This window comes from Rhinichthys klamathensis, unplaced genomic scaffold (genome assembly GCF_029890125.1).
Source record: "Rhinichthys klamathensis goyatoka isolate OS25496 unplaced genomic scaffold, OSU_Roscu_1.1 h1tg000040l_1, whole genome shotgun sequence".
NCBI classification, from domain to species: domain Eukaryota; kingdom Metazoa; phylum Chordata; class Actinopteri; order Cypriniformes; family Leuciscidae; genus Rhinichthys; species Rhinichthys klamathensis.
In genome coordinates, this window is record NW_026606587.1 from 1,491,222 (window position 1) to 1,515,156 (window position 23,935).

The following is a 23,935-nucleotide window of genomic DNA, read 5'->3' on the forward strand; positions in this document are numbered from 1 at the left end:
ATAAACTAAACAGCAAATGAGAAACTCTAATAGAAATGCACAAACTTCCGCTGCACTACTGGGGATACGAGATGATTGGCTGGCTGGTATTGCGTCACAGGATATCCACCACTGTGATTGGCTGAAAACACTTAATCACAGTCATAGCGATCCTCTTGGTGCGGCAGCTGTAGACAGCGACTGTGAAATGAAGAGTTAGCCGTTTGTGAGCAATGTTTTGGCTTCCTTTGCATGCAGCTGGGTGACTTCCCGTGGTGTCTTTGAGCTGCTATGAAGGTACAGTAATTTCTCATAATGCTTGTATAGTTTTTGAACTTGTTTCTATGTTGGCTGTGCTGCCTGTGCATCAGGCTAGCATTAATAATCTGCTACATTTGCTATCAGCTTGATAAGTAACAGCTGATTTCCAGTTTAGCTTTTCATGCATTATTTGTATTGTGTGGTTTTGTGCATTGATGACATCTTTCATGCCTAATATATATATATATATTCTCAGTCAAATTATATAATTTGTGTAGTGTATTTCAGTATTCAGTTGTTAGATGCAATGATCAGTAATGTTTTTTTAAACTATTCTGTTCTCATGTTTTCATTTGTTGGGAGGCGAGACCCAGCAACAGGACCGATCCTTCACTGTGTCACACAATGACAATTGGGAGTTGATTATCCTGTTGGCTCCCCATGAAAATAAAAACACCATGGTTACTCTCTGTTGAGTGTGACTAAGAGCACTAGCTGCAGTCAGAAGTCCTTTAAAGCACACTAATCCCTTGTTATAGCTTAGCCCTATTCCCATCCATCTGTAATGAGATTGATCCCAGTCAATGGGAACTATTTCTGGGCAGGACATTCTGAATGGGGAAATAAAGCACAGCAGCTCAGACTTACTATTGTTATCATGCACAAGGTAGTATCACTCTCACAATGGCAATTTTCTACATGTTAGATGTGTCTTAATTAGGGCTGTTAAAAATAACGTGTTAATTTCGATGATTAATATTTTCTGTTTAAAGGGGACCTATTATGCACTTTTACAAAATCTTGATTTTGTAAAAGGGGTGTGCTAGATTCATGGTTGAATGTTCAAAAACACATTAGTTTTCACATAATTTAAATTGTTGCAGCACCTCCGTTCCCTGTTTTTCAGTAACATTATGTTTATTTCTGGTCTCTATGACTTCCTCCATGTCGGAAAGCACAATGTGCTCTGATTGGCTGGCTGGACCAATGTGTTGTGATTGGTCAACTGCTTTGAGCATGTTTGTTACTCCCCTTGCGAATTACTGCACATAACTGCAAATTTCAACTCACTACTACTGCAACTCAACCAGGCCTTGCCCCTTTTTTATTTTTTTTTATAATGCAATTAACCCAGCATGCATTGCAGTATGTGATCACACTATCTGGGTTTCATTCACCAGCCCTACGAAGCGAGAGAGAGACCGACTGAGGACTGTCTGCATGTTGGCCTATCCTATGATCAGCCGATAATTTATTCAAGTGCTTTTAAACCATTCCAGCATAATATGACGCAAAAGAGAACCTATTTAGATACAGCCACACATGAAATGTGTAAAAAAAAAAAAAAAATTGGATTGACAGCACTAGTCTTAATACAACCTCAAAGGTTTGAAAACCTCATAATTTGTCATCATTTGTTTTTGAAGTCTTTTGTGATTGTTTTCCGTGCAGGCGGGGGCCTCGTCCATGTGGGCATCATGCTGTGGTCTGCTGAATGAAGTGATGGGTACCGGGGCCGTGAGAGGGCAGCAGCCAGGTTTCGGGGCAGGTGCAGGACCGTTTCGTTTTGCTCCCACTGCAGGATACTCCACATACCCACCTACCAACTCCACCAACACCAGCCTTGTGTGTCAGTCCTGTAGACAAGCCTTCTCTGTCTTTAGGAGAAGGGTAGGTAGACCTGCACACCTGCCATTGCCATACAATCTCATTTGTTCCGCACATTAAATCTAAAAGCATTTATTAGATTAAAGACCCCATGAAATGGCTGCAGAAACATACATTTCTTTTTGATGTTGATGTATTTCCTTCTGAATCTGTAAGTTGGGACCATGTTGACGGCTTGTACATGTAAAACAAAATTTACAGTAAATCACAGCCGGACAAATATAGCTGGTTGGTGCTATTAAGGTAGTGGACATTTTGATTCTATGTAGCTTTTGATTGGACACAAATTTTTATATTCGTGTGCGTGCAAGATGAGTCATCATCAATATTTTTTTTTCCTATTTTCCCAGAAGACAAAGATTGTACATTTTAAAATCGACTAAACTTTATTTGGTCAATTTTAGAGGTAGAGTGGCATATATTCAATTCGACTTTTTCTAGACTCAAGGTTATGTTAATCATCCAGCCGACAAATACATTTATACATCAACTTTCTCATTAAAGCCATAAAATATTTTACTCTTGACTTACAAAATAGATCACTTGCACTGCTCCACCTTGGTTTTTTTCGACATATAGATGACCTTAAATTGAATATACATAGACTAAAATGCACAAATCTCTCATTTTGATTCCATTGGGCCTTTATCTTTGTGAAAAAGTACAGTTTAGCAGCATACTTTTAAAAAGATGACTTATTTTATAATGATATACGTTAATAGAACATGCTTAAGTGGAAACTGAATGTTATGTTTTCAGACACTTAATTACATTACATTCAGACACTGAATATAATGTAATTCAGACACAAAAATGTATTGTTTTATTTTATATTAAATGCAATTAAGTAGGACTACTTTGTACGTAAATTCATAATTCTGTTGTCTTTAAAATATGGATAAAGTGTACTGCCGAATGTACTGACAAGCATTTAAAATAAGTAACATCAAAATAAGTGTACTTTAAAGCTTAAAATGCTATTTTAAGTAAGTTCTCATTTTTACTTATTACGATTTTAAAAGTGCACTTAAGTGTGTTAAGAAACCGTCATGAAAGTGTACACTTACCTTACCTTTACCAAATCTTACACTTTAACTTCTTGAACATTATTAACTATATACTTTTAAGATTTGAAGTACAGGACAAATGCGCATTCAGTACAATTAAGCACACTTATTTTTTTACAAGGCTAGTAAGTACCTTCTGACATGATAAAAACATATAGTAGAGTTAGGCAATAATCCACAATCTGCATGTCTTTTCTTTAGTTTGAGATGAGAGATTGTAATTTTATCACAGCCTTGCTTTTTGTCCTTTTGATTAAGCACAAATTCCCTCTTTTTCTCCACCGTAGCACATCTGTTGTGACTGTAAGAAGAGTTTTTGTTCGCTGTGCTCAGTACTTCAGGAAAACCAGCGCAGATGCACAACTTGTCAGCTGCTGAAGGGCACTTCATTCCAGCGTCCACAGCTCATGCGTTTGCGTGTTAAGGACTTGCGGCAGTACCTTACGTTACGCAATATTAACACTGATACCTGCAGGTACTTTCACACAGGCAACAGTATGTGAGCATTATTAATAATTGGGTATATTATGACCATATCATTAGTGTTTTTGAGTTGTTTGAATGCTTTGAATCCTTAGGGAGAAAGAGGACCTTGTGGACTTGGTGCTTTGCCATCAAGGTGCCGAAAGTGAGGATGATCCAGACACGCCTTCTCTGCAGTCACGCCCCCTGTATAGCCCACCCCCTTCAATTGAAGAGCCCACTTCCCCTCTCTCAGCTCTCTCTCCAGCTCAAGGAGAACCAATCAGTAGGAGCAACAGCTCCGAGTCCAATCAGGTGTGTCCAGCTGATTCTAATCTGTGAGCATGGCTGTTTGGAATAACATGTTTACATTAGGGGTTAAACGGAACGTAGTTGATCCGTGCCAAGCTCCACGGCTCGGGATTCGTGGATTGATTGCAAGTTTAACTTTTATAGATTGCAAGTTTAACCTTTTATAGATTGAAAGTTTATAATTAGCATGTGTCTTGCCAGTTTACACATTCGGTAGATGTTAAACCATTGTAGCACTAGAAGAGGCAAAAGAGAGGTTTGCAGTTATCTGCGCACACAGCCGCACACACAGAGAGGTGCGTTTCAGATAGCGCGCAAACTTCGAATTGATTCCTCTTTCACGTCTCCTTGCACTTGGATGGACACATACACACAAAATTGGTCAAAATACCTGTCTCGGCAGGTAGACAGACGGTTATGTCTTAAGTGAACGTAAACAGTTGAGAAAGAAAACAGATGTGTATCATTATAATGGATCCGTGCATTAGGCCTTAAAGTGACAGCAGCCTATAAATACCTGCTGTTGTCCATGTCATTAATGTTAATCAAACCACAAAAAACACAGTTTTAACAAAGAATAATCTATATTAAATTTATACAGTGAACACTATAGTGTTATTTTAAATGTAATTACTGAATTTCTGTAAATGAAATGAATACTACTGTTATTTTATTTGTAACTGTTATATTGTATTTATCTATGCTTGTAATTAGTGTATTTGTTTGCCTTTAATAATGTTTGAACTTTATTAGTTAGGAAAGTAGTTTTTGCTGTGGTATCGGAGTACTTAAAGTGTGCTTTAAGTAATAAATGAAAAGCCAAGTTTTCTTTTTCTCTTTTTTTTTTTTCTCTTGCTGATCCAAAAAAATGTTCCAATCCGTATCTCAAAAAAACGTAACATGATTCGAACCGTGAGTTTTATGAGTTTTTTTTTAACCATTCAATTACATACATTCCAGTATGCAAATTTTCTGTATGCATGAAATACCCTAATATATTTGCCAAAATGAGCAGTAACATCCTGAGCTCATTGTGCTGCATATTGTATCCCACAATACAATGTACTTGACTCATTTAAATAATAATTGAATAATAAAACATTACAAAAATTGGATTAAAAGTGCAACATAATAGATAACCCAAGATAAAGAATAGATTCCCAAGATAACCAGGTACCATTAAATGTGCAATATGATGAGATCATGTGACCATTATAGCATACTACTGTTTAAAGGGCTCATGATCTTTTGACATATGGTCTTAAAACGTCCTCCTCATTATAAACAAAGCATTTATTTAATCAAGCTCCAAAAACAGTTTGTTTTGATATTGCGGGATCTGTGATGTCACACAGGCAAATACATTTTTGCATATGACTGCCTCCAGAGCAAGAGATCGACGAATGGTTATATCGCATCATAGGCCACGCCCACTGGCGTTCATTTATTTATCGGCTGACATTTGCCTACCCTGAATGTGAGCGTCACGTCAAAAGCAAATAGGACCCACTATATTCACTGACGCTGTCTACATTGGATACAGTATACAGATGCACATTCAGTTTCTGACATGCTCCACGCGCTTGAGTCTGTCGACACCTGGACAAATGGAAGAGTGAAAGAATGTTCGTCATGTTCACGCGTTTTTGCGTCTCTGTATAGACTTTAGAACTGCATCGCTTCATGTCCCGTATCACATCGGAGGATTATATGTTTGTTCAGAGCATTTCGTTTTGTAAACAAGGCACAGTATAATTGAATTTGCAGAGAAACTTGTGTTGATTGAAAGATAAAGCAGCCAACTGTATTGATCTGACCATTAGCTACATGAGCCAAAATAAGTTAGAATCAAGAATAAACAGAAATACAACTTCTGCTCATGAATTTGAAGGCTGCTATTGGATCATTAAAGGATAAATGCCATATTAGTTTTTACAAGCATTACTTTAGAGAACTGACTACCTAGCTACCTTGAACAAATGGTGCAACCAAATAAAGTGCAGTTAGTTACAAACTAGCTAGTAGTTACTATGCCTGTAGTGTGGACTTTACGTTCCAAAGAACGTATGCATGGCTGATGCAATCCTACCCAGAATGCACTGATGTGCACAAAAATCTGTGCTCAAAATGGCTGTGCAAAAATGAACTGGTTTGCACAATTTTGCCATTGGATTAAAGTGTACTTCATTCCATTTATACCACTATTAACAAGAGGGTTGAATGATGTTGTAACTGAAAGATACTTGGCTTACTTGATTTTTTGTGGCAGTCAATGGTGAATCCTTTGTAAAGCTGTTCTTAGTGTGGATGGCTAATTATTTTCTTTCTGTGCAAACATTCCTTGCTGATGATAGGATATTGAGGACTCCACTTCAGTCTCACTCCTTAACCTCGACCAGGCAGAACACACACCAGAGGTGAGTTAATTCTCTTACTGGTAATTGAAATGACTAACATTGTCATGAACTGTAATACATACTTTCTTGGGCTGGTCAAAATAAGAATATCATCTCCACACCCACTTACCACAAAATTACTCTACACCATTAGCTTGCATATAAAATATTATTTTTTTCTGAAAAAAAAAAAAAATACTTTAATGATGATCTAAATTAAATAGGAGTCGTTTCTGGATATAGATCTAGGTGCAATCTGCTGGTTAGAAGAAAACATGTTGCAATAATTCCACACAAGTTTGTAAAAATATAACTGAAATGCCACAAAAAAACTTAAGTCCGATTTTATTCACAAATTATTTATTTTAATGAACTAAATGTAAATAATCATTAACTTTGGAATAAGAAATTGTATTTAAAAAAATATGTAAATAAAACCAATAGCAATAAGCAGAAATGAAATGGTGTGTGCACGCATGCGTGTATGTGTGCATGCGAAAGTGTTTGTGTGCGTGCATGTGTATTTGTGCGTGTGTTAGGTCTCACCCCTTCATATCTGCATTTGTGGCTGATTTTGTTTGCCAAATATTATACAAATATGGTTTGTTGCAGTCACACTTGGGGAGAGAGAGAGAGATTGTGAGCATGTTTGTTCCACTTTGCATTCTTGCTTTAGCACCAGGCCTTAATTTCTGTGTGAAAATTCAAATTATGCTGGATTTTTTTTTTTTTTTTTTTTTTTTTTTTTAAATGAAAGATAAAAAATACTTAATTTTTCGCCTTTCTTGTTCATTTCCAATGTTTCAGTTTTTTGTGTATAGATCGAGAATGAAACAAGTCACAAAATCTCATGCCAGTGAGAGGAAGGGAACAATGCTTTTGAGGGAAACATCAAATGGGGGTCTGAACGGACAATACGAGGGTTAAATTGCAGAGATTATATAACATGACTAGAATGTCCCGTTACCATCAGGTTAGTCCTCAGACGCGGCGGCGGGCTAGAGCTTCTCTGTCAGATCTGTCCTCCCTTGGTGACGTGGAGCAGTTGACGGTCAGGCAGCTGAAGGAGATCCTTGCGAGGAACTTTGTGAGCTTCTCCGGCTGCTGTGAGAAGTGGGAGCTGGTGGAGCGCGTCAGGAGGCTTTACCGGGAGAATGAGGACAATCGCAAATCTAGTGAGTGCTAACACTGCTCTGCACTAACACTGCTCCATGAATAAAGCAACACACAGTCTAAAAATAAACGTTTGCCAAAAAAATAAAAAAATATTTAAAAAGACTCTGTATGTATATATATGTCTATGTATATTCATTTTTATAAACGCATGCTCTTTTTTTTTTCAGTTGAAAATGTGAGCAACCCCATCACTGCAGGTAAGAAATTTTCACCTCACAGTTTGAATGAAAAAATTCATTAAAAGAGTGCAAATGCTTTTTTAGTTTTTAAGGTCTCAGTTGATTTCATTGATGATCTGCTCAGGTTCCACAGTAAATTAAATGGACTGTTTAACTAATAATAACTCCTAGCTGAGTCTAATAGCTGTGCTTTGCTCCTCCCACTTAAGTGGTAGCTTATCCCCCTCCAATCTGCAATGGTGGAATCGGAGGTAAGGCTTGTGATTGGTGGAAATGCTCCCTGGTCACACTCACCAGTGCACTGCAGTTTGTGATGTCATTGCACTTCAACCCCCTCCCTGCATGGCCACTGCCAGATAGCATGTATTCTCAAAGGAAAAATGTAAAGTGCCATTGTTTACACTGCCATAAATGATTTATAATGTAGTAATAATTGTTTTGTTAGGGGTCATAAAAATGTTTCTCCTTTGACGGTTTACCCCCATTATCCCATTTCATCCATGCCCTTCATCAAGTATTATTTTTTTTGTATGGCTAGAATTGAAATAAACTGCACAATGCAAGAGTTGGGATGTAGTGATGCACTGAAATGAATGTTTTTACCGAAAGGGAAAATAAAGTTTCGGTAATTGGGTTTTGGGTAATTTTGTAATTGAACTGGGTGTGCTGTTCATGGTGTAGTTCACAGGAAATAAATCAGTCATAGGGCCGGTTCAAACAGAACATGTTTTTTGGCTGTTATAAACGTGAGACGCAGGTCAGTGGAATGAGTCAAAGGCGCAAGGTCTACAGATGCGCATTTTAAAACTTCTTCAGTGTTTTTATACAGTCATGCCATGCGCAGGACGCTGCAAAAGACATAAGCGCAACGTTTAAAGACGTTCATCTACTCTAGCGCGTTTACATTGAAAAACAATGGGAAAGTAGCGCAGTAGAATGGAAAAACACGTTCTTTGTGAACATCTGCATCTTTCTTCCTTGTCGTGCAGAACACTGTCGTGCATGAGACATTGCAAAAGATGTGAGCAGCACAACAAATAAGAGAGTGTCTATTTAGAGAGTGTTTACACTGAAAAACCTGTTCTGTGTCATTGAAGAAGAGTTAACTGTTTTTAGGTAATGATTTAGGCCCGCTGAGACTGAAAAATGCAGTTAAAAAATAATAATAATCTGTTTCGGTCTATTTTTATTTCCATTCGATTCCGGTGCGTCACTAGTTGGAGGTATCTTACTTGAATTGTGGCCATCTCTGGTTGTGATTGGTTCTTCCCCAGAGAGTAACATAGTGTCGACCCAAATCCGAGCCACATCTGGTACATGTGGATTTAGCGCATACCAGATGGGGGCCGGATCTGAGCCGACACTATGTTGCTGTCTGGGTTAGAATTGACATGAACCCATTGATGAACTCAAGATCATGTTCTTACAGATGGATTGGCACACAATGTAATGGCTCATGTCTTTTTCCTCTCTCTCACTGCAGATGGTTGCAGGACCCAGTTATCAAATGACGACAGCCTGTGTCGCATCTGCATGGACGCCGTCATTGACTGTGTACTGCTGGAGTGCGGTCACATGGTCACCTGCACTAAATGCGGGAAGCGCATGAATGAATGCCCTATATGCAGACAATACGTTATCAGGGCTGTGCATGTTTTCAAGTCTTAATACTTCTGGGAGTACGTCCTGTTCCACCTGCAGACTGCATTAGGATTGGGTGAGGACGCACCCAGCAAGTGCCCGTCTTCACATCGAATTAGGGAGGAAGATAAAGTCCTCTGCTTAATTTTTCACGACGTTTGAGGAAGACTTCAGATGGTGGGCCACAATGGCTTTGTCAATAAATGCTTCAGTAAAAACATTCCACAAGCTCTTCTAAGAGGCTCTGTAATAATATGCAATTGTTCAGCTGCAACACCTCACAGCCTTGACTTGATATCCTACAGCTTTGAAGACATTCTGCTCGCAGATCACATGCAAGCACTGTGAGAAACTCAAGAAAAGAAACAAATATATTACTCAAGTGGGTTCATCATCATGCACCATAACTCAGGATGGAAGTATCTGAATGTTCCTATTGCTCTTTTATTTCCTTTTTGCTTTGTTTTGCAGCATCTGTGAATGGGCCTTTGTTTCCTGTTTGTATTGTGAAGCCTCTTGGATTTTTGAAAAAAGTTTTTCCTACAAGAAACATTGTACCTCGTGATAACTTGACAGTGGTACCATTCAACAAATTATAAGTGGCATAATGAACGTTTCATGGTCCACAACAGATTAGTCCTGTTAATCATTTAATCATATTACTTTAACCATAAATGACCATACATTTTTTTAATCAATTACTTTTTCTTTGTCAGAGTCTTAGGACACTTGCTGGTTTCTTGAATATGTGACTGACTTTTCCAGTGTAAGTGGTGACAAACAAGAGAGGATGGAACTGTTTTTATGCACCAAATACTTAAATGTTTGGGATGTGTGTCATAATTGAAAGTAGGACCATAAACCGGTACAATATTACTGATTTAAATCGATAGCATTTGAAAATGTGCGTTTTATGTATGTGCAAAGCAACCATAACTTCAAAATGATGCACGGTGTAAAAGAAGAGGGATGATTTGGGTGCCAAAAAGGTGCATTTCTGTCTCCTAATGCACTACAGTTGTTGTTGTTAGTACTTGAATTAATGTACGTCGTTAAACCTTAAAAAAAAGTCGTCACAACCCAAACAAATAATCTACCCATATTTTGAAGCCATTATTAATGTGTATGATAAACCTGGTTAGAAGTTGCATCATGGCACATTACATAGCGCTGACAAGCATCAGCTGCACCACAGCAATACCAGCCTCTCTTTTTGTGTGGTGATATATTTTACATTATAAGGGATATTACATATAACATTTAGGTGTATATTCAGATTCATTACATCCTTGTTTTACCTGTTATGTCTGACATGTCTTTAATTCCTGTGTAAATGCCTATTCAGATAAGTTTATTTTTCTTAACAAAAAATAACTTTTTCTTTTGGTCAGTTGCCGTTAATTTAATATAGAATTAACTAACGAATTAACTTAGTTGTGATACTTAAATAAAAGTGCTAAGAAAGATTTTCACTGGACTGTACTGCATCGTGATTATTAAATGTCAATTTGTTGTTCCGGTTCATTATTTGCCAAGTCAATATGAAATCAAAATTGACTATTTGAAAATGTCTTAATTTTTTCCCACTAGGAAATATCTAAGATTAAAACAGATTGCTAATGGCACTTCACATTGGCTTTAAAATGTTCCCTGCTTTAAGCAACATTTTAAATTTCATATTTGAAGTTATTCTAATACAAGCACATTTACATTTGGTTGAAAAATAACTTCCCTTTTCAAATGTCTCACGGTACATTTTTTTTTAATTACATACAAATATAAATAGCCGGATGTACATTAGAATGTTTTAGATGGCGAAAAATGCCTTAATTTATAGTGGTACAAGTATGGTGGCTTAGATCAAATGGCAGACTCCCTCTTTCTGACAGTAAATATCCTGAGACAAAACTCACAATAATACACACCATTAAAATCATCTGTCATCATAACAGTTACCATTTTACAATAATAATCACTGTGGAAGGAATAAAAAGCACATGATGAATCTCAGACAAATACTGGATGGAGGTTCAGCAAAGTCTTTTTTTTACCTCATGGGGAAAAATGCAGAACTACCTGATATGTTGAACAAAACAAATTACTTGCTAACAAGGTTAAATAATCAGTAATTTGTTTGGTCTAACACTTGTAGAGCTGTGCTCTACACAGGCATAGCTATGAAATATAGCCTGCCCTACTGATGGCTGAAGGCTTGGCTGTTAAAACTGTAAAACAACAGATGGAATATGGCACTGGTTTATAAATAGACCTCATAATAACAAATTCCACTTCTATACCTGTTTGAGATAAGAACAGCAAGTACTTGAAATTCAAAGCAGTCAAAACATCTGAAAAATGCTGATCAGACTGGAACATTCCAATGCTGATTACATAAAATGGACAGAGATATTTAAAAATTCCATTATATTAAAAAACAAAATAAAGAACAATACATATATCCAGGACTGAACCAAATATAGCACAGAAATCTGAACTGATACATCTTTTGTACAAAAAAATTGAATTTTGAATAATGTACAATCATGCTTACCATTGATTAAGAGGTGTGTGTAGTATCCAGTGAGTATGTGGATGTTGTGTGTATATATACCCATTACTTCCTCTGCTTTCTACTACACCACCATTTAAATACAATTTCCTGGTAATAACACATACATCTCCTCTTAAAGATTAACAGAATTTGAAGAATAAAGTCCATCATCATTAAAATACACCATTCAGACTAGGAGCAGAATTATGTGCCTTTAAGTACAATACGTCTGCTCTTCTCTCCAGTTTGAAAGAAGATGACCAAACGCTTTGTCCACATACGTGTTGCAGTGCTTTTTTTTTTTTTTTTAAGTGTGCGAATCCAGTTTCAGTCCGAACACATGAGTGCACCTGATACATGGTATCATTTTAGACTGGTGTTCAATTCCTCCCAGACACTAGGGGGTGCTGTGTAGTTTTTGGAGCAGTTTATCCTCTTGCAGTTTGAAGGGAACAATGACCGACATCTCAGCAATGAAGCGCTCACATGCCTGTCTGCTCACCTGCTTGGAAAATCGCAGGTCAATGCGGCAGATGCTTCCGCAGCGTTTGAAGTAACTCAGTGACTGATCAGTGACCCTGTTGCACACTAAAGAGAGAATTCAGAAAGAAGAGATCAGTAATCAGTGAGGGGGAATTAAGAGTTTTACAGCATTAGACTCCTAAGGTCCTAAGTAAACAAATGTTAAACCTGTGTACCACAGGAGTTGCATTGAAGTAATTCTTTTTCATAGGTCCCCACAGAATAACTTATGGATTTTTCACTGAAATAGTGCCGGTGCCTGGGGATCTCACTCTGAACAGGCCCACAAATCTTAGGAGCCAAATGTCGCAACCTGCACACATTGGATGCTTCCTGAGTTGACAGCTTCACTGATTAAAATGAGAGAATTTTTTGTGTCAGTGTAGCCAGACTGAGTTGTTGTTTTGGAAACTTTAAGTGATGGCTGCATTTTCTTGCCCGCTAGCTGCTAATGTTTTTGGTTCGAGACCAGTTCACACTGCAGACACCAGATTTCAACCAATGCGACAATCAACCAGGGGCTTACTTTTCGTGGTCAAATTAGACCAATCTACATTTTTATGTAACTGATTTGAAAAAGATATGAACAGTCTTAAAGAAACAAATTGATGACTAACTTTTAAGACTAGTCTTAGCAGTTAATGCAACTGGCCCCATTACATCACTGCTAAGACATTCTACAACTAACAAATGCAGATTAAACATGTTCAGTTGGTGAAAACATACGCAGACCAACTGCAACAGACACCAACAGGGGTAACATACTGACCCAATCAAACCCAGTGAACATATCTTTTGGTGTTGGAGCAGTGTAAATTAGCCTTAAGGGAACAATAAGAAGCCAAATTATCTTTGGTGGAAACAACGGTTCAAGATTGGGCACTGGTCCAGCATTTGTTATAGTATTACAATTGGATTTGTGACTAAATATTTAAACAGTGCAATTACCAGAAAGGTTGACATCGGTTAGGGAGTCTCTCGTGGTGGTCCCTGCAGCAGTCAGCAGGTTTACTGACTGGTCATTGATATGGTTGCAGTAACTCAAGTCCAGACGGGAGAGTAGAGGCATATTTTTAATTATGAGACGCAGAGAGCAGTCCGTGAGGTCCAAACCAGCCAGACGCAGGTCAGTAACATTCCGTAGTTTGCTGCGTGTGTCCATCTGACCTGTTAGACAAAGCCAAATTAGAGAATATGCCATCTGATTAAGTCACTGTATTGTATGTATTTGATTCTGGGTCTTGGATGTGCGCATATCGATCTGAAGTGTTGAAAGTTAACATACCTGGTCTGTTGTCAGTCGGAGGGGATAGTAGGTCCCTCATCTGGGGGTCTTTGAGCCCCTCCACCCACTGCAGATCTAGAGTACGCAGTAGAGGACAGCTGGATGTGCAGAGAGCCGAAACGGCCACCCATGAACAGCCTGATAGGAGGAGCACCCTCAGTCCTGTATCCAAACACACAAGCATTTAGTAATAGCTGCACAGATTTGGATGACGTGGATCTACATACTTGCTCACATGAACACTGACCTGGTAGTCGGTTAATAAGCCAGCTTAATTGCTTCTTGGAGATGTTGGTCCAGCTCAAGTCCAAAGTGATGGGCTGTCTGCGAATTATCCCACTCAGCATGAGTGGTGTGATGGACTTACAGCGCTTCAAATCGATATGAGTCCACAATCTCTTGTCACAACACCTAAAAAGATAAATAAAAAGATGTTAATTAAAACCACAAATCCACAGCTCTAAAAGTGACCAACTATAAAATGTCATTGTAATAATTGTATAGGACCTGTCCCAAAATGGAACTTCCAATTGCACATGTCTCTTAAGTCCATGACATTGCAGGGCAGGGGTGTACAATCCTGCTGCTGAAGGGCCAATTTCCTGCAAAGTTTAGCTTCAGTTTGCTCCAAAACAGCTGCCTGGAAGTTTTTGGAAGTCCTGAAGATCTTGAGTAGATGGTTGACGTGTGTTTAATGAGGGTTGAAGGTAAACTCTGCAGGAAGGTGACCCTCCATAAGAAGGAATGGACACCCTTGCTGTAGGGTGTCCTATTTGTCATTTCATGGTTGAGATGGGATTTTACAATGGTCTACTACCCCAGTATTTCTCAACCCTGTTCCTAAAGGCACAACAACAGTAAATATTTTGGATGTCTCCATTATGTGATCCATGCATTTCAGGTCTTAGAGTCTTGGAGCTGATGAGTTGAAACAGATGTTTGAATAGGAAGAGTTCGAAAATGTGTTCTGTTGGTGTGCCACTAGGAGTAGAGTTGGGAAACACTGTAAACCAAACTGTCCTTGCAACATAATGTGACCAAAGTGTAAACTAATTGAGAAGGACCGGCATAGTTGAGGGTGACATTTGGGACAGGGCCAGAGATAATAAGTCTAAATTTTGAAGTGTGAAAAGATAAAACAGTCTTTAGGTTTTTCTTACCAGCGATTCCATGTCCTGCACACGCGCATGCACACACAAAGTTCACGATGGCTCAAGTGACTGAAGATAGCCAACCACGCTTCTCTGGGCACAATATGATTACGCCCATCAGCTAGTGGTAGCCTATCAGGTGGAGGGCAAATTGGAGGTGGCCGGATCACATGCCGCTCCATCTGAACACACTTGGGAGGGGAACGTGCAGGAAGTGGTCTGACTGTAGGTGAACTGCGGTTCAAGCCAAGTGGGGTGATCTGAGGAGGGTAGAAGTGCCGCAGCTCCCAAGACGTCCCGTTCATCTCCCTTGCTCGTAAGTGTGGTCGCTCCCCTCCTCCCTCTCCGCCTGCTCCCCTTTCTACTCCTCCACCTCCTCCTCCTACATTCCCTGAAGTCCCGTTCCGTAAGCCTCTCTTTGGTTCCTCGTTCTCGCTGTCCTCGGGTTCACTCTTGAGTGGCTGCTGGTTCTCATTGGCCAGTGAATGCTCTGTGCGACGGATCTCCATGTTAAGCTGCTTGCTGAGTTCTGCGCTAAGCTGGCGGTTAGGGGGCTTCCGCCGGTGTCGCCTCGCCCGAGGACGTGGTGCCTTTTCTTGCGTCTCACTGCCTTCACTGCTCGGCCCTGCCCTTGGGGAGCTGCACCGCGATGCGTCACTCTCAAGCGATAAAGAATGGTTCTTCAGTGCAGGGCTGCTGTCCCTGCCTCGTTTGCCATTACTCTCATCCTCCTCTTCCTCATCATCTTCGTCTTTGTCTTCTTCTTGGTCTTCTTCTTTCTTTAGGGTGTTAAACTCCTTTAGGGATCTGAAAGGTGAATCTCTCTCCTCCCGTCTCTCTTCTTCATGCACTTCCTCTTTTCTCACTGTGCTGTAGTCTTTCTTAAATGAACGACGAGGCGGTTCTCGCTTCTCCTGCCTCTCTTCCTCCTCATCAGAGTTGTCTTCCTCCTCTTCTGTTCTCATGTGAGAGAGTTTGGGAATCAAAGGCTCTTCAGACCTCCAGGGTTTCTTCGGCTAAAAATGTGTCAACAAAGTTACTAAATGAAAAACTACAGCAGATTTGTTTATGCAAATAATGCTTGTCTGTGTAAATGTTACCTTCTTTTTAGCACTAGCCTCCTCTTCCTCTTCATCGTCATCAAATAACTTCCTCTTCTTCCTTAAGAAGTTGGGAACTTCGGATCGTGGTCTTGGCAGGCCACTGGGGGTCAAGAGTGGGGGTAGACGTGAGGGAAGATCCTCAGTCTTCAGCCTGGGAGTTTCCTCCCTCTCACTCTTCCTTTTGATGGATGCTGCACCTGTCAATGTCTGGTCCCCTTCCTCTCTACCGTCACGACCTGCTTTTTGCTCCCTCAGAAGGGACCCTGGCAGGTTGGATGCGTACTTAAAGCCTGGGCCCCGTTTTTGCTTGCAGGCCAAAGAGTGGCAAGAAAATACAAAAGACAACTTTATACCTTATGATTATTATAAACTGTTCAACAAGCATGAATTGGTATGATACATGACATTTCCTATTTAATTGCTAAAACATTTTTAGAGTTTATATTAAGGGAAAGAGCTCGACAACCTGTCAGTTACTTAACGGAATTAAAATGATCACAACACAACTATTTGCATTTTATTTGCATCTAGATCTGGTTTGACAGTTTGCTTACGGCCTTGTCATTCTGAGTGATGCTTAATGCTTTTTGTAAGAAACTAAAACAGGAACTAAATATGTGAGGCAACAACTTCAAAAGTATGAAATTAATGAAACAAAGTTACAAAAACATATCAATGCATACCACAACTCATAACAAAGGACTTTAATAAACACTACAATATATATATTTTTTTAAATCTTTGTATCTCAATACTACCAAACCACTGTACTGCTGTTCCCCAAATACTCACTTTTCCAGTTTTTCCAGCATAATTGCATTTTGGACATTCCCAGCAGTTAGGAAGCTCATCATTTACTACCCCGGCTGCATCCTTTACCTGTATAGGCAAGAGACCGAACTTAGAGCAGAAGAGATGTCTAAGAACGTTTATGAAGACACACTTTAGCCAAGTAATGTGAATACATTACACCCCCACACACTAAAGGGGAACTAAAGAGTGTTAAAAACAGAGCCACCCACTAACATGCACTTCAGTCTAATCTCTTCCTTCCTTTTGTGCCCACGCAAAACAAAAGAGCACAGTATACACTGCAATCCATTTACTTTAGAACAGTTCTTAAGTCAATGGTTAGGTTAGGGTGCGGTCTGACCTTGAGGCAGTTTGGGTGGACAATCTCGTTGCAGATAGAGCACTCCATGAGCATGGCGTTAAATTTTTCATCTTCATCATCAAGTGTGTCTTCTTTACCAGCTTCACCACATACCACACACACTGCTGTGTGCGGCAACACAGGCTGTGGAACCACATGCCAACACATTAACATCCAGAATATCAACATTTAGAAAAATTGTGCTTAAAAAAAACATGAATTTAATAAAATAACACATGCCTATTTGGGTAAACACATTTTAAGGTGATGGTTAATAAAATTAAACTGACTATTCAACTGAATTACAGTTAACTTAATTTGGTTGTAAAGTTCAGGCATATCTTCTGGATCTCAGTTTGATGAATGACTAAACCTCTGTATTGATGCATCTCCTTTAACTACCTCTACATCTGCCAGTTCCTCATTCATTTGCTCTATGAAGTAATTCCAATACTTATTCCTTAATTTCAATGAAATTGAAGGGTCTGGCTAAAGTAGATTCCTCACAAAGACTGTTCCTAAATCATATTGAGTCTAAAAATGGGTGTCTCTCAAGGAAAAAAATTCTGAAATGGGGTTGTGATTTAATGTATTACATTTGGTTCATGAATCATCTCAGTGTTGGTTTGAATTGAGTTTCTTACCGCTATACATTGTCTCATAATGCAAGACTGTTTCATTCGACCAGGTCCTCCAAACTTCTTCATGTCCTTACAGAAGTGACACTCTCCACATTCCGTCCGCACACATGCCTCGCACTTCCGGCATCGTGTGCGCCTGCGGCGAGCTCCAGAGGAGGTTCGATTGGATGGCAGCTTGACCGCTGTAGCAGTGGATGAAGATGTGGTTGCTGCCGGAGTTGTTGCTGTTGATGCAGCCATTTTAGGCTTGGGTCTGTTGGGAAGCCGTTGCTAATGGAAAAAAAGAATGAAAATTAAACTATAAAGTTAAAATAGAAGACAGCCATGTAGAAGAACTGCTTCCCATAGAACACTAAAATAGAGTCCAGCTCCAGTCCAAAGGCTAATTTGAGGCCTAAAACAGAAGAATCTCCTACATGCTTTTAAAAGCACAATCTGACAATTTTGATGGTTCTTTTATTTAGTGTATTGTTTTACATTTGCATTTCAAACTTGCCATTTTAAGTGTACTAGACACCTGGGAACAGGGGTGAAATTGGTTCAGAATTTTGTTATGAGCTGGTTCTATATGAGGTTTGATAGTAAACACCTAATTTTGGTGTATCGTTGGATGGTAATAGGCTAAGTTGGCTGTTGGTTTAATGTTGCTAAACTAGCGAGAAAAATGCATAGCTGCAGCCCACATGGTCTCCTTTATACCATTTGCTTGGCAAAAAATATATAAAAAATGGCACAGGCACCTGGTTCAAATGTGATTAGCTCACTGGTAGAAATACGTGTTGAGTATCACAGGTGCTCTTCTGTAATGACTTCATTCTGCACATTATACAGCTCTCCGTTGTTTCAAAGCTCTTTCCAGTCCCTCTTGTTTACCCACCCACCATCCCTGTATGAATCTACTCCACTATGCGATATATGGTTCAAATCAAAATAATCTATGTTCATATCCTTTATTCTTCCACCCTTGAGATTTACAACATCTGAAAGTTATTGTTTATCATCACTTCTTACTCGACTGTGCATCTCTGTTGAATTGCATATGCAGCTCAGCTATTGAAATATAACCCATTTAAAAACGTAATTATGCTGCTCTGCTATTTGGATCACTGTGATTGCTCTCTAATGTAGTAATAAGCAGCAGAAATGGTGGATTCCAGCTAATTTGTTCTGGTTACAGAGGAGATCGTGTGCAATAGTACTTTGGACCCGTAATAATATTTAAAATACTACCTAGTTGCAAATACAGAAAGTGAAGTTCAGGACTCTGGTCTAGCATTACTGTATATTAATCTCTGACTCACTGAGCCATGGTGCAATCACTACTACTTCTATATATGAAATTGCCAACAACGCCAAATCAAGATAAAAATGTGTTTCCAGATAGCCCCCTCTGTATAACATATATAGCATATAATATACTGAAAACTAGCATTAGGTCGACATTTACATTTTCTTAGGTGAGTAAATTATGTGTCGCATAGTAATGTGATTTAATCTTAATTTACATTACATTTAGTAGATGCTTTTATCCAAAGTGACTAACGATCCAATTACAGATTTAGCAAAGGGTTCCTGTAGTGTTTTTTTAAAGGAGAAAAGGGATTTTCACTGGTACCAGGTGTTACAGATGCATATGTGTGAGAACAATTTGTTCTTTATTACGTCAAGCTTGCATTTACGTCGAGCTTGCTTAACATTACTATGTCTGATATTAGCATCATCATCATCCTCTCTAAAATAATCCTAATATCAGCTTTCTCCATTACACAGTGTCATTGTCTTGCCTCCTCAGCTCAGATAATAAATACATTACAACACAAGCACAAAACTGCAGTGCAGTACTGGAAGTCTGTCCTTCTGCAATGTAACCATGGCAACACAGCAGTTCTTGCTGACTGGTGGAGTGAAGGAATACTTCTATTCAACATTTAATTGGCTCAGAAGGGGGAACTGGTTGACGATTGGGTTTAACGCCCCTTTTTTTATGATTTCGTTTCCAGTTGCATTTCATCTGAGATATTTCCTCTGAGATATTTCCTCTGAGGTACTAAATAGAAGAACTGTAAAACTGAAATACAGTCAAGATCAATGGTGCTATATTCATCTTAATGGCGTGTTTTAGACATTGAAAGCAAATACTGCCGTAGAGGTATTCCTGCCCTTGCAAAACCCAGTTTTTTTCCATACGACACCATTTCATTCACACCAAAACAACTAGAACACAACCATTGCCTGGCACTATGTTTCATCCCAACAGATTCAGGGAACTGCAGAGCGGGACAGACTGCAGACTATAAGAATGCTTACTATTAGAGTACAACAGTGTTTTTGTGCTTTGGAGTGATACATCACAGCTGTGACCTCTATTCCTGCTGTCCGAGTGTGGAACCCAATATGAAAGATAGTCATTTCAAAAAGACTGCTCTATTGCAGCCAGTATTCATCAGCTGTCCAATGGATACACATGTATGAGGATCTAAGACGTAATCTCTACCTCAAACAAATGACTGTTTAGACTGATGAAGCTGATCCTAGATTAGACACCAGCTCATTCAGATGTTCTCCAGTTACTCTTCCATTATATGTTGCAACATCAATGGATGTGAACTTTAGGTCTATCTACATAGATACCTCTGAGTCCAGCAAAATACATGAATAAACAAATAGCACAGACTGTACTTTTTGAGGAGCCTCATTCCTTTTACTGTCTTCTCAAGGCTAGTTGTAATATTCCACCAATCAATAGTCTCCAATCTATGATCTGCGATTGGGTCTTGAAGGAATCATTCCGTCACAATGGTCTACACCTAAGGACATCATGTTTCCTCCTCAAGGCTATTCATTCCTGTCAGCATGCAATTCACCTAGACATGTTTTTTCCAAACTAAGTCCACCCATAATTATTCTCCATTTTGGAAAATCCACATGCATCATCTGTTGCGGTGGCATTCAAGCCCTCGTGGGAAGATCCCATTTATGAGTTTGGAAATAATAATTAGGCCTACTCTGTGATGTCCATTCAAGTGATTTTATTTAATATATGTGCTGCCACAAAAAATTATGGGAAATGAAGTTTGGTCACACAATATGACTTGAATGCATCACAAACAAACACGCTATTCACCTAAAACACTCATTCATGTTGTAGATGAGATCAACCACACATCATCCCATGTACACACCAATGGAAGCATAATTACAGTGTGCGTGAATATGTTATTAGGCATGGGTGAGAGTTTATTATGTCTAATTCTTGGCACTTTATAATGCCCATGCCATGACACAAGTCAAAGGACCCAATGAGTCATAAGGCCTCATTGCAACCAGTGATCTTGCAGAAGAGTGAAAACTACCGCCTCTGCACAATAGTGATGACCAAGTCAATGAAAACATGTTAAACTTTGTTGAGGTGCTCTGTGGAAGAAACAAATATTTGAAGATCAAAGCACTGTGCAATTTGTGTAAATCAGTCTAATCTATTAAAGCTTTAAGGTGCAGTCACATTTACCGGTGTTTAGCCAATTTTCTAAGAAATTCAGTAATTTCAATCCATTTTTTATCAAAAATTTCATATGAAGCCGAAAGATTTCCCTATGCAGATTTCGCAATGGGTTCGAATTGGTCAGGTGGATTCACTTAGCCTGGTTAAAACCAGACCATTCTCAGTTGTAACTGAGTTATGGTCTGGCAAAGCGTCATAGACAAATCATTTCCAGAGGGGCATCACCAACGAACGTCGCGGATAGACCTAAACCCAATCAGAGCGATGAAGGAGATGACGTATGCAGAGCGGTGGAGAAACATCTCCCCGAGTGTTGTTCTTTGCTCGGTTTTTAACAAAAAGGAAACGTTCAAATCGCTTAAAACAGACGCGATAGCTGATTCGAACGAGTGACGTTCGACGGCGGCATCCATCTTTATAATGTAGGCTACAAAATCTGCTTCAAAATCCCAGCGCTGTCCTCATCGTGTAAAGCCCGCCCCAACGTTTCTGATTGGTGCCTCGATTTCGACGGATTGGAAATGGGCTTGAATGAGCTCTTTGCCAGACTAACTTTCAGAGCAAATCTAAATTTGCCGGAAGTTGTCTGGGTTTTCCCATGCTAGGATTCACTATGTTGACCGACAGAAAGTTGCTAGGTTTGAAAGCGACTTCTGAGTGAAACGCACTGTACTGTAGTACATTCACAACCACTTCACAAATAGACCGTTTTTCGTCCGTGAAATTAACCCCCAATAAAAAAAAAATTAACTAATATGACCACACCTTTAAACCAAAAAGAGTCTTAGCAAATGTATCATTTGACTTATAGACTACCCAAGATGAACCCAGACAGGGGGCCCAAGAGCAGCCAGGCATCCCCCTCCCTCTATTGTCCCCCCCCCCCCCCCCCCCCAAAAAAAAACACACACTTTGCTCCTCCCCTCCCCCAGTCTTCAACAGCCAAAGAAACTGTTTTAAAGATTCAAGACCCAGTTATACATCACAACAGGGATTAAGTTATTTGAAATGCACACATTGTTAGTGAGCACACGTGGCCTACTTGGTTCAGTGATATCAATATATGTGCATGCTACCAAAATATATGTTTATATATGTCTGTGTTCTATATGACTTATCTATACTGATTATGACTAATATATATATATATATATATATATATATATATATATAAAAATATATATATATATATATATATATATATAACTGTTGCACAAATCAAACGCATGTTGTGTTCACCTGTACCTAATTATTTTTTAACCTTTCAAATGGGTGCAAAAGAAAATCTGTGTCCTAGTCTAGATTTTGTCTGCACTTAAAAACAACAAACCAAGCATGATGTTCCATTTCCTAGAAAACAATTTAAGCAGCAATGCATCATGGGAAGGGAACTTAAGGGCAACACATGTCCAGTCATGCTGCTGCTTAGAGGAACTTTAGTCTTCCTTCAATACAGGTTTCACTCCCTAAAAACCCTGCACATGTGTGAAAGTCAGAGTACATCACAACCCACAAAGTCTACCATCTACAACATTTCAGTTCTCCCAACCAAACAAATGAGACAAACAAGTAAAAACCACATCCAAACAACACAAAGAAAAAGTAAAAGGAACATGCTTTTTTCCTTAAAGCAAGTCTTTCTGAAGGAAGCATGCATGTGTCAAACCAATCAAAACTGAAAGCTGAAGCTCAATGGAGACAAACAATAAGACAGAGGCTCAGTGGTGATACCACTCTTCTCTATTGTATGTGTTTTCTTTCCTGTCGCATGGAAACCTCTCCAGTGTTATTACTACACGTTTAGTAGTCCACAGTCCTACAATGTCCTATTACTAACTGTTTCAGAGAGAGAGAAGAAAGATGGCAAGGAAGGCGAAGAAAGCAGGAGGTGGAGAAAAAACATGCCTTGTTTAAAATGTGGGCATGGTGCTACAAGGAAGGGAACCTGAGAAGGCAGCTAATTGTTTGTGTGTATGTGGAGAAAGAGAGAGAGTGTGCTGACCTGTTCGGCTGTGTCCGAGTCGTAATCCTCATCGTCGGCGCTCAGTGACATGGCCATGGCTGCCTGATCTCATAGCCAGCCAGACAAACAGAAAATAGACATGGCTACCACAACCCCCCCAATCACAGTCGCCCTCCGTCTCCTCACCCGATTTCCTTTCTCTATTCCTCTTCCTCTAACCTTCCCCAATGTCTCGCTCCTGTTTCTCTCCCTCTCTTTTCCTGTCTAGAACAAGCAGCTGCACAGGCACACACCAGCCTGCTATCTCATGCATATGCACCAGAAAAAGAAGACGGGGGAGAGAGGGCCTCGACTCAGCCAATCACAGACCACCTGGCGTCCAGTTACAGGCTTGCCTACAAAGAGCACACATTGTACTGTGTGGGTCTGGGTGGGAGATTGAGAGGGGGAGGGGCGGCACTGATGCACACAAAAGGACTACTGACATTACCATGCAAGAGCAAGGTCTCGCTCTGCGAGTGATTCAGAGGGTCTGATGTTGTCTTCCTCTTACAAATACAGGAAGTTATCGGTTAACTTGGGGTTTGATTGCTTCAGTCTAATGTGTTGCTGTGTTGCTTGCCTTTCTGCAACCATCAGTGCACGAAAGTCTTATGCAGCAGTGAAACATGGTGGGGTGCTCATTTGAATGACAATGGTCAAATACATCACATTTAAGGGCCTCTATTTAATTTAGGAAATCTCAAATAAGTCTGATTTAAGGAAGTGGGCTTTGTTTGGATCAGTGCATGCAACCAATTCTGCTGAATGGCAGATTTGGGCATCCTCATTTGGGTAGATGTTGTTTGAACCAAAATACAACTTTTATTCATTAAATGCTAAGACTGAACTCACCAGAATAACCTGTTCAACATCTTACATCT

At 39.4% G+C, this 23,935-nt stretch overlaps 2 protein-coding genes across 4 annotated transcripts; one reads left to right on the forward strand and one right to left on the reverse strand.

Moving 5' to 3' along the window:
- The first annotated feature begins 143 nt into the window (after positions 1-143).
- Positions 144-9,894, forward strand: rnf34a (ring finger protein 34a). Of its 2 annotated transcripts, XM_056246582.1 has the most exons (9): positions 144-276; positions 1,693-1,911; positions 3,263-3,450; positions 3,554-3,752; positions 6,104-6,166; positions 7,119-7,320; positions 7,489-7,518; positions 7,710-7,751; positions 8,984-9,894. In XM_056246582.1, exons 1-9 carry the CDS (start codon positions 271-273, stop codon positions 9,166-9,168), a joined length of 1,134 nt encoding a protein of 377 aa, XP_056102557.1. In that variant the 5' UTR covers positions 144-270; the 3' UTR covers positions 9,169-9,894. The 2 variants fall into 2 exon arrangements, with proteins under 2 accessions (XP_056102557.1, XP_056102558.1); XM_056246583.1 differs by lacking the exon at positions 7,710-7,751.
- Positions 9,895-11,698: 1,804 nt separating this feature from the next.
- kdm2ba (lysine (K)-specific demethylase 2Ba) lies at positions 11,699-23,422 on the reverse strand. Of its 2 annotated transcripts, none has more exons than XM_056246580.1 (10): positions 23,052-23,422; positions 17,551-17,817; positions 16,907-17,050; positions 16,546-16,632; positions 15,751-16,098; positions 14,660-15,666; positions 13,747-13,910; positions 13,500-13,661; positions 13,163-13,381; positions 11,699-12,280 (listed from the first exon to the last, which is right to left on the reverse strand). In XM_056246580.1, the coding sequence occupies exons 1-10, from the start codon at positions 23,106-23,108 to the stop codon at positions 12,090-12,092; spliced, it is 2,646 nt and encodes an 881-aa protein (XP_056102555.1). In that variant the 5' UTR covers positions 23,109-23,422; the 3' UTR covers positions 11,699-12,089. The 2 variants fall into 2 exon arrangements, with proteins under 2 accessions (XP_056102555.1, XP_056102556.1); XM_056246581.1 differs by having other exon boundaries at positions 15,751-16,059; positions 23,052-23,421.
- Between the last annotated feature and the right edge of the window lie 513 nt (positions 23,423-23,935).